Below are 17,327 nucleotides of genomic sequence, written 5' to 3' on the forward strand. Positions count from 1 at the left end.
CAGAGAAGAAACCGCCACCAGCCACCGTCTCCCACCCCAGCTACAAATACTTTCCACCATTTTGAAATGGTAATTATTTTTCTTTTTTTTGGGGGGGGGGAGTCAAGGATGATGGGATATGTAGTCCACCAGAGTTAGGGAAATTGCTTCTCCTGGCAAAAGGCTCCTCCTCCTCTTCTGGCCTCGCCCTTCTTCCCGTTCACCAATCAACGTCTTGCTCTTTTTTCTTCTTTTTTCCAGTCCAAACGCTTTCATTGGCTAATACCCGCGTCTGTTCAATCGTTCCTCTGCATAATCCGACCGCCTTTGGAAAATGGGCGGCTGCACCATCCAATCCGGATGCTCTGCCCCACCCACCCAGTCGGCGTCATCGGGCTCGGCCTCTTAGCAACGGGGCCGCGGCCTCCCCCGCCCCCGCCGCAACCGCTCCCTCGGAGGTTTGTGTCGGAAGTCACAAAAGCAGCTGTGACGAAGGGCGGGCTCAAGGCGGGGACTGGCCAATCAGCGCGTCGCATCCCTTGCCCAAAGAGCCTCGGTCGAGAGCCCCGGGAGCAGTCCAGATGGGGGTGGCGAGGAGGAAGCAGGCAGGGCGCCAGCGGGGCCAGTCGTGGTGAGTCCGGGGGAGGTCAGGCTGCGAGCGGAGGTGGGGCGGGGTGTGTGTGTGAGAAGGGGGTAGAAATTCCGCCGCGGTGGGAGGGCAGCGGGACTGCCTACGCATGCGCGTCCCGGCTTGCGCGACGGTGCCCGGCGAGGGCCAAACTTCCCCTGCCCTTCCATCGGGAGCGGACGCGCAATTGGTTCGCGCTGACAGCCGGCCTGTGCGGATGCGGCCGCCGAGGCTCTGCGCCCCCCTCGGCCGAAGGTGCGCGGAGGGGAGGCGCTCGGGGTGGGGATGGGGAAGGCGGAGGCTCCGCTCCTGGGCTGGAGAAGCGCCGGGCCCGGCGGGGACCGGCAGGCTCTGCCCTTCGCCCAGGTCGGGTTGCTGGCGTCCACCTTCACCTGGCGAACTTCCAGGGTGGGGCGGCGGGGAAGGAGGCGGAGGAGGAGGAGGAGGCCTCGGTGGGCAGCCCGGCTCTTCGCTCCGGCGCTGCTTCGCCAGGGGAAGGTCTGCCCGGGCAGTGGGGAGGGTTCACCTGTTGGGCTCCCAGGTGAAGCGGCGGCTTCTCCCCCTTGAGGGACCTGCTGGTCCTCTGCTGGGGGGGAGGGAGGGGTCATTAGGTGTGTGTGTCTCTCTCTGATATGTGTGTGTGTGTGTGTGTGTGTATGTATACATGTATAAATGTGTGTGTGTGTGTGTGTGTGTATACATGTATAAGTGTGTGTGTGTGTGTGTGTGTATATATATATATATATATATATATATATATATATATATATATATATATATATATATATATATATATATATATATATATATATATATATATATATATATATATATATATATATATATATATATATATATATATATACACACACACACACACCTATATATACATATACACACACACACATATATAATATGTGTATGTCTAAGTTTTATCCTCTATCTCTTCTATATGTATGTGTATGTGCTGACACGTAGATACACATTTATATGTATATGTGTGTATATGTAAATACATATATAGAGATATGTATACACACACACCACACCCTATATGTGTGTGTATATGTATATATATATGTGTGTGTGTGTGTGTGTGTATGTATATGTATGTATATTTTCTTAAGATTTCGCGGGTACTTACATGTATGGTATTCAGCTTTGTTTGGGTATTTTCCCACCTCATTGTAGTTGTGCTTTTAAAGTTGTAACAATGTTTAGGCAACACAGAAGCCTGATGATAGCAGATGAGATTCTGCCGAAACGTGGCTACAACTTTAAAAGCACAACTATAATGACGGAAAATACCCAAACAAAGCTGAATACCATACATACTCTGTGTGTGTGTGTGTGTGTGTGTATGTATATGTATATATGTGTGTATGTATATGTATATATATGTGTGTGTGTATGTACATGTATGTATATGTATATACACACATATGTATACACATATACATACACACACACATATATGTATATGAGAGATACACAAAGATAATATATAGACATAAGATATAATAACCACCCAACACCTGTGTGTATGAGTCCGTGCGCACTCAAACTCACAACATCCACCTTGTTGGGCGAGTTAGGCTCAGAGAGGGAGAGAGAGAGACTTGGTCCAAAGCCACCTAGCCCAGTTACAGGGAATATATTATGATGATGATAGGGTTGTGAAGTATAATTATTATTATGGTACGGAGCATAGTCAGCCAGAATATTATGAATAATCTGCAGCTAGATTTACAGCCTGCTGAAAATAATTCAAATCCTGACCTATGGACCTAAAAATTATTAGTGTAGCTCCTAAGGATATAAGAAAGTCTCAACAAGGTGCGTGTTGGGGAGGAGGAGAGGTTGTAGTTCTAATAAATTCAAAATTTCCAAATATTGAAGGAGTCCTTTATCTGTTGCTTAGAGCAGGGGTCCCTAACGGTCCACCGGTACCGTCCTTGAACAAGTCTACGCGGTTGGGGCCGCCATCTTTTTTGATGAAAAGTGCTTCCGGTGAGCTTTTCCGGCCCAGAAAGCTGGTACCGCGCGCCAGCTGAGCACTTTTTCATCAAAAAGATGGCGGCGCCCAGCTGATGCCGGTACCGGGCCGGGCCCAGCTGATGCGGGCCGGCGCGCGTATAAAAGGTTGGGGATCACTGGCTTAGAGGACTGTAGTCATGATGGGTATAACAGATTATTATTATGATGTCACAGTTGGCCAGGCAGTCAGCTAGGTGTTTAGTGGATTTGGTGTTTTTTCCACCTGTGAGGTGTTATATTTTTACCCACTTTCTAAATTACTTTTTATTTATTAAGAAAATGTACAGGGCTTCCCAACTCACTCACCCTAGCAAACAACCCTGTGAGGTGGGCTCTTACCTGCTTTCCAGCTCCGTTCTCCTGTGCAGGGCAACCAAAGAAGACCCAGCCAATCAGCTGGGACTCAACCGGAGGCAGAGAATAGAGGGGGCGGGGCCAGTCAGAGGTGGGATTGGCCGGTTCTCTGAACTATTCAAAATTTCCGCTACCGGTTCTCCAGAACTGGTCAGAACCTGCTGAATCCCATCTCTGCCTTGAACGGTCACTAAACAAGCCATTGTAAATTGAGGATTATCTGTATTGAGAGAGAAAGAGAGAGAGAGAGAGAAGGAAGGGAAGGGGACTGAAGGAAAGGAGAAAGAGGAAATGAGAGAAAAGGAGGGGAAGAAAGAGGGAAGGGAAGGAGAAAGAAAGAAGGACAGAAAGAAGAAAAAATTAAGGGAGAGAGCGAAAGAAAGAAAAAAAGAAAGAAAGAAAATGAAGGGTAAAGATTCCTCCTTAAGCATTGTACGTAAACTACTTTTTTCTGGTTGCAGTTTCTTGTAAAACTCCCTGCAGCCAACAGAAGAATTATGCATGTAGAAATGGATTTAACTTTAGCATACATCTTTTGGGAAGGTAGAGGTGGTAGGATCATATAAAGCTCAGAACAGTTGTCCTTATTTTCTACCGGTGAATTTCATGGAGGCATCTGGTGGGTTGCAGCGGAAAACCAAGTAGATCTTTGGAATTTGGCCTTGTCCGGCTTTCCTTAAATCACTTCCCGATTTCTTAACTAAACATGTTTATGACGGCTTCTCCGGATTCTTCTGGAAGGCCCTTGCTAGTTCTTGGCTGCCCCTGAAATTGTATATGACTCGGTAGGCCTTCTGGACAGGAAGAAAGGAACCAGAGGAAAAACAATGCAAGGAATTTTCTTGGATATAAGAATAAGCTCTCTAGTGTTTAATCCTAATCCTAAATCTGTAGTTCTGGGTCTCTCTCTCTCTCTTTCTCTCTTTTACAATATATTTTCCCCCCTCCTGTTTCTGAACTCTTTCCTTTCTTCTCTGTCAATTTCCCTCCTGGGATTTATCTATTTGTGAAAACCTGAACTCTGTATCCGGGCAGGGCGGCTTCATCCAACACATTTCTGCATCTATTTTGTGCGGCAGTCAGAAATTTGGTTGAAGTATATTGGGCGTGTCCTTGTTTCTCAATTGGAAAACTTGAGGATGGAGGCACAAAAGTACCCACAGCCTTTCAGTGGGAATAGGAACTGCAGGAAGTCATTAGGTGTTCAGAAAAAAAGGTGTGCTGGCATTTACAACGGGGTGGGCAGACAAGTCTAACCTGCTGTTGGTTCCTTGGCTGGCCTATTTTTTGTTTTACCTGCCCTTTAGGTGAGATCACGTTCCCTGAAAATGGTATTGTGCCTGTGGTTTCTGAACAGCACAAAACGCATTCCAGGGAGAGGGAGGGGAAAACCACATTTATTTCTTCGTTATTCAAGATAATTTAAGAATGCCTTAACGACAACAACAAAAGATTAGCCTCCACCAAATCTGCTGGAATCTGGTTTCAGAAATGAAGATGTTAGTGACTGTGCGGGTGTTGAGTGTTGAGTGTTGAGTAGTCATCCTGTAAGCAAAATCCTTATAGCATTTTTGCCATTCTGATACCTTATTTTCTAACATTTTATAAATGGAGCTTTCTGTGATCCATGCAGGGAAGCATCAGCTAAGCATGCCAGCCTGTGGCTTAAGCACATCTGGGATTTCTCTGAATCTTTCAGTGTAGCTCTTATTATTTATTTTTTAAATGATGGGAAGCAATTCTGAAAGACATCCACGAAAAGGAACACACTGGTGAAATACGCATTGGCTACCGATCGCACTTTCACTGTAGTGTTACATACAGGTGGTCCTTGACTTATAACCATGGCTTACCTCCTTGACTTTATGTCTTATCTCCTGTTCCAGGCTGTTGCAAGCATCCCTCCTTAATGTGCCAATTTTCTCCAGCAAGCAACCTTGATTCCACCATATTTGTTACATTTCCCCCAAAAAGGGAATTAGGAATATGGGTTTGCTGAGAAAGCTAGCTTAGTTCTATTAATTCATATTTCATAGAATATGAGCTTCCTTCTGGGTGAAATATCGGAGACTTAAACATCTCTCTTGAGCAGAGCAGTGGGAACTGAGTCACTAACTTCACTTTCATGTTTTCAGGTTGGAAAGTAACTGTAGAAAGTTGGACGCTTGGGAAGTATAGTACAATTCCACCTGGTGTTTTGGGCTACACGTTATGAACCCTTTCTGGAGCATGTCTGCAAGTTCTACACGCAAGGTAACTTATCTGCTCTTCATTCCTCTTTATTTTATTTTATTTTTCGCATGTTCTGAACTATAAACTTCAGTCATTTTAAAAACTAATTCCTGTGTAATTAAGTAGAAAGCATTTTTTTTTAAAAAAGTAGACTCTTCAGTCCTATAATTCCAGAATGACCTTCCTGGACATCCTTTTCTTCAAAGGAGAAGTTGCTTTTGTGGGCTTCTCCCATCCTTTAGAACTTAGCCAAGAGTTTTAAAAAAGGATCTGGCAAAAGCAGATAGGTTGATAGTGATAAGTAGGCTTGGGTGTCTTGTTTAGCTAACGACAATCTATATTTGGCCATAGTTGGTTTGTGCCTAGCAACGTTCAGTGAATTGAGTCGTTGGGACTAGCCGGATGCAAATCTGCTTAATTGATACGGGAGTGGGGTTGAATTATATTCTTTGCAGCTGGAATTCGACTTTTCTTGTTTGGCCTTCCTGCAGAAACCGGAAACGGAAGAAAAAGCTCTGCTTGGCGAGCTGAAGACCAGTCCTCCGCGCGCCGCTCCCAAGAAACAGCTGCCTTCCGTTCCCAAAAATGTCATGCCGATGACCAAGCCTGCTTCTCCTGCCCTGTCAGCCCAGTCTACAAACGGAACCCATGCCTCCTATGGACCTTTCTATTTGGAATATTCCCTGCTGGCAGAATAGTATGTCTTGTCATTGGCTTTAATAGTAGGGGATTCGGGGCAATTTCCCCCGAGGTTTTGATCTTCTTCCGGGAGTTGATGGGCAGGTTTCTGGAGAGTTGCCAGATTTCCACGGAATTCTCGAAAAGCCAGCGATCTGATAGATCAGCGATTTATAATACTGCCATCTTTTGTAAGGGAGATTCAAGATGGGCCAAGGAAAACTTGTCATGGTTGCCCTTAAGATGCAGTGGGATATCATGAGGTTGAATCTCTAGTTTGCATTCTGCTTTGTGATCACAAAATACGTTGACATGCAACAAGGCAAATGAGAGAGAGAGAGAGCGTGTCCTGGGCAGGTCAAATCTGGATCAGATCTCACTGTTCCGCCCTCAGTTCTGTTGGAAGGGTTGCAGGAGAGTTCCTAGTTTAGGTAAGGCCGCCTCGGATTGTTTTGAGAGTTGGCAACATACAACTTGAATCACAACAAGCTCTCTTTAGCATCCAGCGGGATGATGTCAATTTCAAAGAGGTCTTGTTGGAAAAGATGTATAGCAAATTCCCTTCATCTGTTCTTCCAGGTGTTAGATTTTAACTTCCAGAATTCAAGCCAGCACGGGGAATGGTTGGAGTGGCTCAGAATTAATATCTTTTCCAGGAGTTGAGGGTGTGTGTGATCATATCGGGGAAAAGCTCTTATAGATAATTAAGTAAAATAAAATCCAGTTCTTTTCTTCGATCATCTGCTAATCTGTATCCTAAGTATGTGATTGAAAAAGAGAAGAAATTGATCAGCACCAGTGCCAACCCCTACTGAAAAGCAATTTCTGAATAGGTTATGAATGAAGGGATGCATTTCAGAGGTGGCATTCAGCAGGTTCTGACCCGTTCTGGAGAACCAGTAGCAGAAATTTTGAGTAGTTCGTAGAACCGGCCAATCCCACCTCTTCTCTGCCTCCCATTGAGTCCCAGCTGATCGGCTGGGTCTTCTTTGGTTGCCCTGCACAGGAGAACAGAGCTGGAAAACAGGTTAGTGAGGTGGGGAGGGAAGGGGGATTTTGCAGTATCCTTCCCCTGCCACGCCCACCAAGCCACGCCCACAGAATTGGTAGTAAAAAAAATTGAATCCCACCACTGGTGCATTTCCCTTGACATAAACCCCTATTATGTTTTTTTATAAATAAGTTTATTGTAAAATGGGCCGTCGGATAAAACAAACTAGATGAAGGGTGTCCTCTGCTTTTGTTGTGTCTTTGTTGCTGCCCGTTGTTGGCTCAAAAGGACAGCAAATCGACCCATTTAAGAAATTTATTTCCATGTCAGTGTATTCTTGGCTTAGTTAAGACTCTTATTAACCCTTCTGAAAATTGTGAATAGACCTGTTTAAATGTGAATTAACGCAGGCCTTCCTGGTGCTACAGTCAGTGAGAAAGCTCACTTTCTCTACTGGCTTTGTTCAGTTTTAACAGATGTGCATTTTAGCTAATCAGAATCTTGATTTATGAAATCTTTTCATCTCCTTGGTCTGGCAAAATGCCACCCCTGCTTCTGTTAACTCGATGGCTGGGTCAGATTCTGCCACTGTGCTGGGAACACAACTCCCTCTTGTTCTTGTTCTCACACATGCCCTTCCTTGTCAAGAAAGCATTGGGCGCCCTTCTTCTCCCAGCTGCAACAGGATTACATGATGTAATACGCTCCAAAAAGTTTCTAAAAAGATCAGAAATATCACAAGTCATCCTTCTGTATCAGGCCAAAGGGGTTACAAAAGTCCAGTTTAACAAATAGATCAGTTTGAAGCAGATCCTGGTTAGCAGGCAGGCTTCAGCAAGCCTGCATGCTTCTGGAAAAACATAGCTTTATTTTCCTTTGCTGTGATTTTCATCTCTTATTTCCTGGCTGTCCTTCTCACTTTCTTGGCACACCTGTCTTATAGGCTCACTTGGCGAGTCCTCAAAGCTGGTGAGGTTCTACCAGCTATCTCAGTTAATGCTTTGGGTAACTGGGTCCCCAATGTTTAAAGCAGGGGTCTTCCAACTTGACAGCTTTAAGACTTGTGAACTTCAACTCCCAGAATTCCTCCTCCACTCATGTTAGCTCAGGAATTCTGGGAGTTGAAGTCCACAAGTCTTAAACTTGCCAAGTTTGAAGGCCCTTGGTTTAAAGTATATCCTGGTTAATAGTGCCCTCTGTGTACCCTGCAGCGGTCTTTCTCAACCTTGGCAATTTGAAGAGGTGTAGACTTCAACTCCCAGAATTCCCCAACCAGCCATGGGGAAGTTGGAAGTTCTGGGAGTTGAAGTCCATCCCTCTTCACATTGCCAACCGTTGAGAAAGACTGCTCTAGATTTGCTGTGGCAGATGAGCAGAGCTTTGGCCTTTGGCTCTGAGGAAGAAATGTCTTAATTCAAGGAAGAGGTCAGTGGTGGCTTTGTTCTCACCAAGGTGCAGTTGAAAAGCGTTTCTAATTGTGTCTTTTATTTCAGTACTTTGGTTGTGAAGCAGAAGCTGCCAGGAGTCTATGTGCAGCCTTCTTATCAGTCTGCATTAAGTAAGTCTGACGGTCCTGCTCTATTTTTCCTCCCATACACAGTTATTTCGGTGGCTCATTTTCTTTTCTTCTGTTTCTTTTTGCTTGTTTTTTTGAATAGTGTGGTTTGGAGTCATATTTATAAGACACGGACTATATCAGGACGGTGTGTTTAAGTTTACAATCTACATCCCTGACAATTATCCTGATGGGGACTGCCCAGTAAGTAACCCTCAAATAGTCCTGAATATTATTTGAATAATGCTCACTGACCAGCCTCAATATTTACTTGGAAGTACCTATAGAACGCTGGTATTTATGGTGTTCTTTATCTATGGACAGTATCTTATCTTACTCTCCAGCCAAAGAAATGTCGAAATTGGCTTACCTCTGGCCCTTGAAAAGGACACCTCTGTATGTGTTCCATGCTGAATGACACAACATTAAAGGAAAAAAAAAAAAAAGGTTGCGGAGGGAAGAGGAGGAAAAATTAGGTGGTTTGGGGCGGAAACTCAGGTAATCCTTCCTAAAAGGTAATCACAGTTTCTAAAGCAGCAGGCTGGAAATTTTGGGGAGAGTAGGTATATGACTGAAAACTCTTAATGCACTTTTGTGCACCAATAAATGATGCTGGGTGGCATTTGAAGAAGGGAAAAGTCTGATGGAGCTGATTTTTTTTTTAGTAGAATAGATAAATATGAGATAAGCAATAGCCTTTCCAAGCTATAAATTTATTTAAGAAGCAGGAGAATAAACTACCTTTATAAAACAATTGGAAATGCTCAATAAGACTTCTCATGTGTTGACACTCATTAAAGGGAGTGGGCCACATATACTCTGCATCAACTAAATGCAAGATATTAGAAACAGAGATAATGACTTATCTAAGTAAGGCCACTTTTGTAAATTGGTGAGATTTGAACCAGCGATCCTATATCTGAACACATGTATGTAGTTGTGGTTAGGCTGCTATTATACTAAAATCCTTAGATTCCCAACCCAGAAACTTACTAGTTAATCCTTACTGAGACTTAGCATTCTCAGTTCAGAAATTTGTTCTGCATGCTAACCTCAAAGTATTCATATAAAAATCTAGCCATGTTTACTCGGCGTGTTCTTCATCTTAGGGTGGGCAAAAGGACAAATGTTATTTTTTTTCTGCATTTAATTATTAAGAGTCAGAAATCCTGGTGGATTTATTGAAGACAGCCAAAAGATTCTGATATTTTCTGTCTTTATCACCCCACGGTGTGAATTTCAAAGCTCAGTTACTTATAACAAAGGGTATTTTCTGGCTTTTCTGTTGGTGCCAAGTCCAAACCTATTAATGAGAATATTTTGAAGTCACCTCTTCCAGGCACCAGCCATTTACCTTCTTTCTTGCATTGTGTCACAATGAAATGCGTTATAGTTTTCTCCCCTTCGTTCCTGAGCTTACAGTACTGCCTTGTTTACCATTTCTGGGTTGACTCTGGCAGATCTCAAGGGACTAAGAAATCCAGCCAAACTCAGAGACGTTTATGGCAGCAAAATTATTGTCAAAATGTCTTTAGCTTTCTGCAGCTAAGAAAATTAAATACTTTTTAATTCAGAACGATATTGGGGAGGAACCAAGCTATATGTAAAACACGGGTAACTTAAAATCTAACAACTAGAAGAGTTGTAGGCAATAATGCATTTAAACTCTCTTTAAAAGTTTACTGTAACTCTACTGGTAATTTAATCTATTGCATAGTGGAACTAAACTTTTAAAAAGTTAACTCAAGATTTGGGAGACGCACTTATGCTTTTACTGAAATTTGATTCACTGGACGGTGGATGTATTTGCACGGAAGAAATTTGAAGTCAAGCTATTTAAATTAGAGATATGATTAAAAAGTAATACTGGGACACAGATGTCCCTGTTGCCAGGTTGAAGGCAGAACTCCAGGGAGCGGCTGCTTCAGTTTATTGGCCATTTTCTTGCTAAGGCAACTGGGAAAGATCATAGCAGGTGGCAGTATCTGGTTGACCTTAAGAAAAGCTAAGCAGGTTTCTACTTGGAAGGAAGCCATTGGGAACTCACAGGGCTGTGGGCTAAATTGGGAAGACAAAATCTATTATGGGAGAAAGTAGTATCTATGTGGATACCAGGGGCTGAGCTCAGCTTGAAAGAAAGTCAGGGATAATCCTTCTGGCCCTGCTGAATAGTTCTCAAATGATTGGGGTTGCTGGAAAGTACTGAATTAAAAAATTTTTTTCTGTCTGCCTGCCTGCCTGTCAATTCTCATTCTCTCTCTCTCTCTCTCTCTTCCCTCCATCCCTCCACCCCTCCCTCCATCTCTGTTTGTCTATCATCTATCTATCTATCTATCTATCTATCTATCTATCTATCTATCTACCTACCTACCTACCTACCCTACCCACCCACCCACCCACCCATCTCCCACTGCCCACTGCCACCCACCCATCCATCCATCCATCCATCCATCCATCCATCCATCCATCCATCCATCCATCCATCCATCCATCCATCCATCCATCCATCCATCTATCTATCTATCTATCTATCTATCTATCTATCCATCCATCCATCCATCCATCCATCCATCCATCCATCCATCCATCCATCCATCCATCCATCCATCCATCCATCCATCCATCCATCCATCCATCCATCTATCATCTCTATCTGCCTGCCTGCCTAACCATCCATCCATCCATCCATCCATCCATCCATCCATCCATCCATCCATCTATCTATCTTCCACTCAAGGTGATCCTAAAATATTCCTGCTTCTTTCCCCCACACCTTAAGGAAAGTCTGGGATCCATTTTCAAACTCTTTAAGAATTCCTCCAGTTTCCGCTTACAAACCACAAAAGTACAATTTTGTGAATTTGATTGGAATCTGCTCTGAGGGCATTTGGCTAGGAAACTCGAGTGTATAGTGTAAAAACCAGATAATGCCTGGTATGGTTGCCCACTTAGTGAAAAGTAGCACAATAACCTACTGAGAAATTTGTGTCTAGGGTTGACGTTCCTTGACTGGTTGATTGGTTATATGTGCCATCAAGGTGGTGTTGACTCTTAGTATAGCTACATGGATAGATTTTTCTCTTTGATGACGGTTGGGAGGATCTGTTTCCAAACCTGGTCTTTCAGATCCTCCAACAGCATATTAAATGCCATCCCTTAAAGGCTCAAAAACAGTACGAAAGGGTCAACAGCCAATGCGCAACCCGACCCTTGGACCTAATAATAGTTTACTGAGTCATCTTAACTCGGGTGAAGGAAGGAAAGTTTTTTTTTTTTTTGGGGGCGATGGTTGATTCTTTTGAATGGACTTCATCAACCAATCTACGTGTTTCGCACCTTTGTTTTTCTCTCTTCACAGCGCTTGATTTTTGATCTGCCCATTTTCCACCCGCTCGTGGACCCTGTCTCGGGGGAACTGGATGTGAAAAGAGCATTTGCCAAGTGGAGGTGAGTGTGATGGGCCGGGGTCTCGAACCTGGGCACTGCGCAGAGAAAAGATGTGTCTTTGACAAAGGCTCTGATCGGCCTTTCTCTCTCTCTCTCTCTCTCTCTCTCTCTCTCTCTCTCTCTCTCTCCTAAAGGCGCAATCACAACCACATATGGCAAATACTGATGTATGCACGCAGAGTTTTCTACAAGATCGACACAACCAGCCCTCTGAACCCTGAATCTGCTGTGCTGTGAGTTCTTTTTATTGGGGGAGTGGGAGAATGTGGGAATATTGGGGGAGTGGGAGAATGTGGGAACCTTCTCTGGAAGTTGCAGTCCATTATGTACTGTTTTTGAGTATGGCTTTTTTTCTTATTATATGAGCATGTCTTGGGCCGAGTGAGCTTAGTGGTTTTCCTGTTTGCTTTAGTTCCAAAATTACTTTCATTAACCTCTTCTAGGAATTCCAGGAGGGGTTAATCCCCTTCTACATAAACTACAGGTAGTCCTCGACTTACAACTATTCATTTAGGGTCAGTTCAAAGTTACAATGGCACTGAAAAAAGTGACGTACGACCGTTTTTCACACTTAAAACACTTGCAGAATTTCCCCAGGGTCACGTGATCAAAATTCAGACCATCGGCAACTGACTGGACTCAGTCCCCAGGCTGCTAGGATCAACTTTTGCAACCCGACAAGCAAAGCCAATGGGGAAGCCAGATTCAGTTTAACAACCGTGTTGTTACTCGCTTAACAACAGTGGCAAGAAAGGTTGTAAAATGGAGCAAAGCTTACTTAACTGTTTTGTTTAGCAGTAGAAATCTGGAGCTCAATTGTAAGTCAAGGACTACTTTATTGTGAATCAATTTGTCAAGTCCGAAATTGACATGTGTAGCCATTTTATTTAGCCGTATTATATATTCCTTTTCTTTTTTGCTGGTTATGTGCGGAAGGGTTTCGGGCTTGCCACATTCCTAAGGTGGGAGGAGTGGAGATAGAGTTGTTTAGCCTAGGTGGTTCTTCTTCCCCTGGGAATACGAGCTGACCCTGCTGAGGCCTTGAGGTGGAGATTTATGAAGCCAGGCAACATTGATTTACTTCTATTGGGGAATGTGACTTTTGGGGTCTGTTTCTAACTTCCAATATTATGTGGTGTAATTCCGGGTTGTGTCAGATCCAGAATTGCAACAGACTTTGCCAATTTGATGTTTTCCTAAATAAAAGAAATTGTTTGGGAAGATGGACTTAGCTTTTCTTTTAAAATGGATTTCATCACTTGGAAACCTGACACAATTGTCTGTGCCTCATTTTTCGACCTGCCTGAAATTTGTTGTATCCTCTAGTACAGCAGCAACCAGCTTGCAGCTTGGTAAAAACATTTTGGGTCTCCAGTTTGTGCACAGGACAATTTTTACTTTGCACTTCCTGTTCCTTTTCCTCCATCCAGATGACGCTGAGTCTCAACTCTGTGTCTCCTGGAAATTGGTAAATCGGAAATAATTGTAGGATGCTGGGAACTCTAGTTCAGCAACATTCAAAATTAGGGAAGAAGGGTATCCTGTAACTGTGAGATTATAACTGTAGCCGTTTTCATGGTTTTTAAAAATGTTGTTTAATATTTGTTCATGATGATTTTAGGTATTTATTGTAAGAATGCTTGCTTGTAAGATGGGCGTCTATATAAGTTAGATACATAAATTTAAAAAATGGCATGTTAACGGCAATAACTACCAATATAGTTATGCCTTTTTTAGTCCTGGAGTTTCTGATTTCTGGGCAATATTTTGTGGTGGGTGAAATGTGCAATAAATCTGCTTATGTTTGTTTCAAGATGTTTTCATAGAATGCTCCTGTTCCTTCCAGGAGAGTTCTAACGTATTTTTTCTCTCCTTAGGTATGAAAAAGATATTCAACTCTTCAAGAGTAAAGTGGTTGACAGCGTAAAATTGTGCAGCAGTCACTTATTCGACCCGCCCAAAATTGAAGACCCCCATGCAATTAGGTAACCTTAATACCGTTATCAAGTCACATCATGGGGTTTAGGCCAAGTAGAGATAATTCTGATTTAGCAATAGCCCCAAGTGACTGTTCAGCTATGATGGTGATGAAAAAAGCAATCTAGTGATCTATCTTTGCATTTACGTCCTCCACAGATCTGTAAAGCAATGGAAACTGAACTATGGTTGTAAGCACAGTTAAGGTTTCACATAGAGACATCTTCACTCCATGGCCAAGTCACTAGTTCCATTTTGCCGCTAAATGAGAACGACCTGTATTTCTTTGAATTATATGTAGATTTAGGCTCTCTCTAAAGTGTTTACAAGTCCATGCAAACTGGAGGCTTTTACAATCGACTACACTGATGTCCCACGTGGCCAAAAAAATTATAATTTTTCATTGCAAGTTTTTGACATCCTTAAAAGACATTGTAAACATCCAGTAGACGTGCGTAGGATAGTGGGTTATTAATTTTCATATTTTACTTCTGCTGGGCTACTGTAGTTCCATTAAGTAGACCTTCTGCCTTTAGCTTTGGAAACTTTGGTGACATTTTGCTTGCGCCTTGCAGCTTCTCTCCATGGAATCCAGCTATACACAACGAAGTGAGAGAGAAGATGTTGACCCAGAAGGTACGGAGGGAGCATCTATCTTATTTTATAGCAATTGTAAAAAAAATGAACGGGGAGAAATCAGCCTTATTGCATTGAAAGAAACTGAGGCAAGCTCCTTATGCCAGAAGGAATCAAGCAGAAAGTCCCTTATGTAACCTTGTTGTGAGATAAGAGAGATTATTCTGTGTGTGTGTGTGTGTGTGTGTGTGTGTGTGTTTACAGTGGCTAGAAGGAAACAGTGGTTAGAAAAGCACATGGTTGCACATCGCTTAAACCAGGGTTGTCCAATTTTGGGAACTTTTAAGGCTTGTAGACTTCCAACTCTCAGAATTCCAGAGCCAACTTTAAGATCTGTGGACTTCAATTCCCAGAACTGCATGCTGGCTGAGGGAATTCTGGGAAGTCCACGGATTGTAGCTTCAGTGTGAAAATATAGTTCAAACCAGAGGTGTCCAGTCCTGGCAACTTTTAAGATTTGGGGACTTCCAACTCACAGGGCTGGCTGAGGAATTTTGGAAATCGAAGTCCACAAGTCTTAAAAAAGGTGCCAAGGTCGGACACCCCTGGTTTGAACTACATTTTGACCACTGGAGCTGCAGAGAAGTTGTAGAGCAGAGGTCTCCAACCTTGGCAACTTTAAAACTTGTGGACTTCGACTCCCAGAATTCTCCAGCCAGCTGGCTGGAGAATTCTGGGAGTCAAAGTCCACAAGTTTTAAAGTTGCCAAGGTTGGAGACCTCTGTTGTAGAGTATTTAATTCCTTTTAGAACCCGCTGCATTGTGGATTACTCAGCTGAGTAAGGAGGGAGTACATTAAAAGAACAACGAAAGGCTTGCCGAAGACAACAAAATGGCTAAGTTTGCAACCAAAGATGCATTTTTCCCCGCCTTTGTTTCTTCCTAGAAGAAAGGAGATGACCAGCAATGCAAGAACACGCAAGTCTCGGGCCTGTCGTGGGTCAAACCGGGCTCCATTCAACCTTTCAGCAAAGAAGACAAGACCCTCCCCACCTAACTGCCGGGAAAGGACGATACATACTCCAGCCCTTTTGACCGGAAGGAGGAACGTAAACAGAGCCCAACAGCGACAACTGTGGTTTCTCCTCCTCGACTTTTGGATTAGTAAAGAGTAAAATGCTAGCAAACGACTTAAAAGCAATCCTGTTTTCACCGGGGTGGCTTGGACTCTTCCTTGATGTTTTCACGTTGAGTTTTTTAATTGCAGCTTGAAAGTAGGTCTGATGAAAAAAGGCCGGGCTTCTGTACGGAAGTCCGTCCTGTGGCGTCGGGTAAGGAATGGCTCAGGAGCCAAAGGTAGCTCGTGGTTCTCGGTTGGGTTCCTTTTTAAAGCTTTTCTTTTCCTTTTTTTTTTTTTTAAATGTAAAGAGCGGGCCGGAAAAAACTCATTCCAGAGGTAATCTGTGTTTGTGTAAACTAATATAGCAGAGTAAAATACTATATTTAAAAACTTTTAAATGCATTGGTTTCTATTGTAAATATATTAGGATATGGAATTTGTAAATACTTGGTTCCAATCCCTTTCAGCCCTTCTAGGGGCAGGAAGGCCGAGACTGATTTATGTATGACATGTACCTTTTTTTTTTTTCCTTCCCTTTTCTCCTTTACAGATGTTGCCACTACTGGCTGCTTCTAACATAACTTGCCCCATTAGTCTTTCAGGCTACAACCGAATTGCCTGCAAGGATCATATAGGAGGAAAGATTTTACTGCAGAAGGGAGCTTGGGTAGAGAACTCTTCCGTTGTGATAGTTGCATGCATCTTAACTCAAATAACCTTTAAGATGTGTTAAAGTAATATTAGAGGCAGCCTTAAATTGTACATTAGTCAGGAAAGGTTGTTGGGGGCGTTTTTTTTAAATGAAAAAAAAATCAAAATCCTTTAGAGGTCTTGGTTTTAATAAAATCTTAAAGAGAACCTAGGGTAGGTTGACTTAGGAATCATGCTTGAGATGGCTTGACCAATGTGTTACTAGTGACATCTTAAAAAAAAAAATAAAGACCAATCATGGCCGAAAGTCCACGTTGTGGTTGTTTTCTTGGGATAAAATATTTGCAAATTTAATATGAATATCATCTTGGAAGTCAATAAAGGTAAAAGTTCCCCTCGCATATATGTGCTAGTCGTTTCCGGCTCTAGGGGGCGGTGCTCATCTCCATTACAAAGCCGAAGAAGAGCCAGCGCTGTCCAAAGACGTCTCCGTGGTCATGTGGCCGCCAGGACTAAAATGCCGAAGGCGCACGGAATGCTATTACCTTCCCACCAAAGGGGTCCCTATTTTTCTACTTGCATTTTTACATGCTTTCGAACTGCTAGGTTGGCAGAAGCTGAGACAAGGAATGGGAGCTCACTCGGGTATACGGCGCTAGGGATTCGAACTGCCAAACTGCCAACCTTTCTGATCGACAAAGCTCAGCGTCTTAGCTACTGAGCCACTGCGTCCCCCGGAAGCCAATATGACATCTCTAATAAAATGGATCTTTGAGAAGATGAGAGTCTTGGGGGTCTTTTAATTTGGAGGTAGTTACTTGGAACGCTGACGAGAAGTCCTTAGTTATTCGGATTTTCCAAGTATAGTAAAACCTCAAGTTAACAGGACATTTAATGGAAAAGGGCTTCTATTATGCCCCAAAGTTTGTTAAATCAGGAAATACGCCGTTTGTATAATGGTATCATTAGGTAAATTTAAGTACATTTTCACCACTCTGGATGCAAGAGACCCATCTCAGAAGATGACTGGGTGGAAATTTTGAATCCAAAGTCTACTAAATGAGGGAAGGGTTTTACACTATTTAACTATGGCTTAATCCAG

The 17,327-nt window shown here is 43.0% G+C and overlaps 1 protein-coding gene across 8 annotated transcripts; it reads left to right on the forward strand.

Annotated features, from left to right (window-relative positions):
• Positions 1-360: 360 nt before the first annotated feature.
• AKTIP (AKT interacting protein) lies at positions 361-16,532 on the forward strand. 8 transcript variants are annotated; one of them, XM_087971462.1, is made up of 10 exons: positions 361-610; positions 5,134-5,251; positions 5,722-5,927; positions 8,393-8,457; positions 8,558-8,658; positions 11,813-11,901; positions 12,036-12,134; positions 13,779-13,886; positions 14,454-14,514; positions 15,404-16,532. In XM_087971462.1, exons 2-10 carry the CDS (start codon positions 5,210-5,212, stop codon positions 15,509-15,511), a joined length of 879 nt encoding a protein of 292 aa, XP_087827588.1. In that variant the 5' UTR covers positions 361-610; positions 5,134-5,209; the 3' UTR covers positions 15,512-16,532. The 8 variants fall into 8 exon arrangements, with proteins under 8 accessions (XP_087827588.1, XP_087827586.1, XP_087827593.1 ...); XM_087971460.1 differs by having other exon boundaries at positions 387-610; positions 15,401-16,532; XM_087971467.1 differs by having other exon boundaries at positions 426-610; positions 15,264-16,532.
• Positions 16,533-17,327: the final 795 nt, after the last annotated feature.

This window comes from Notechis scutatus, chromosome 9, assembly GCF_049901735.1.
Source record: "Notechis scutatus isolate UNSWTSFEM ecotype Mainland chromosome 9, rNotScu1.2, whole genome shotgun sequence".
NCBI classification, from domain to species: domain Eukaryota; kingdom Metazoa; phylum Chordata; class Lepidosauria; order Squamata; family Elapidae; genus Notechis; species Notechis scutatus.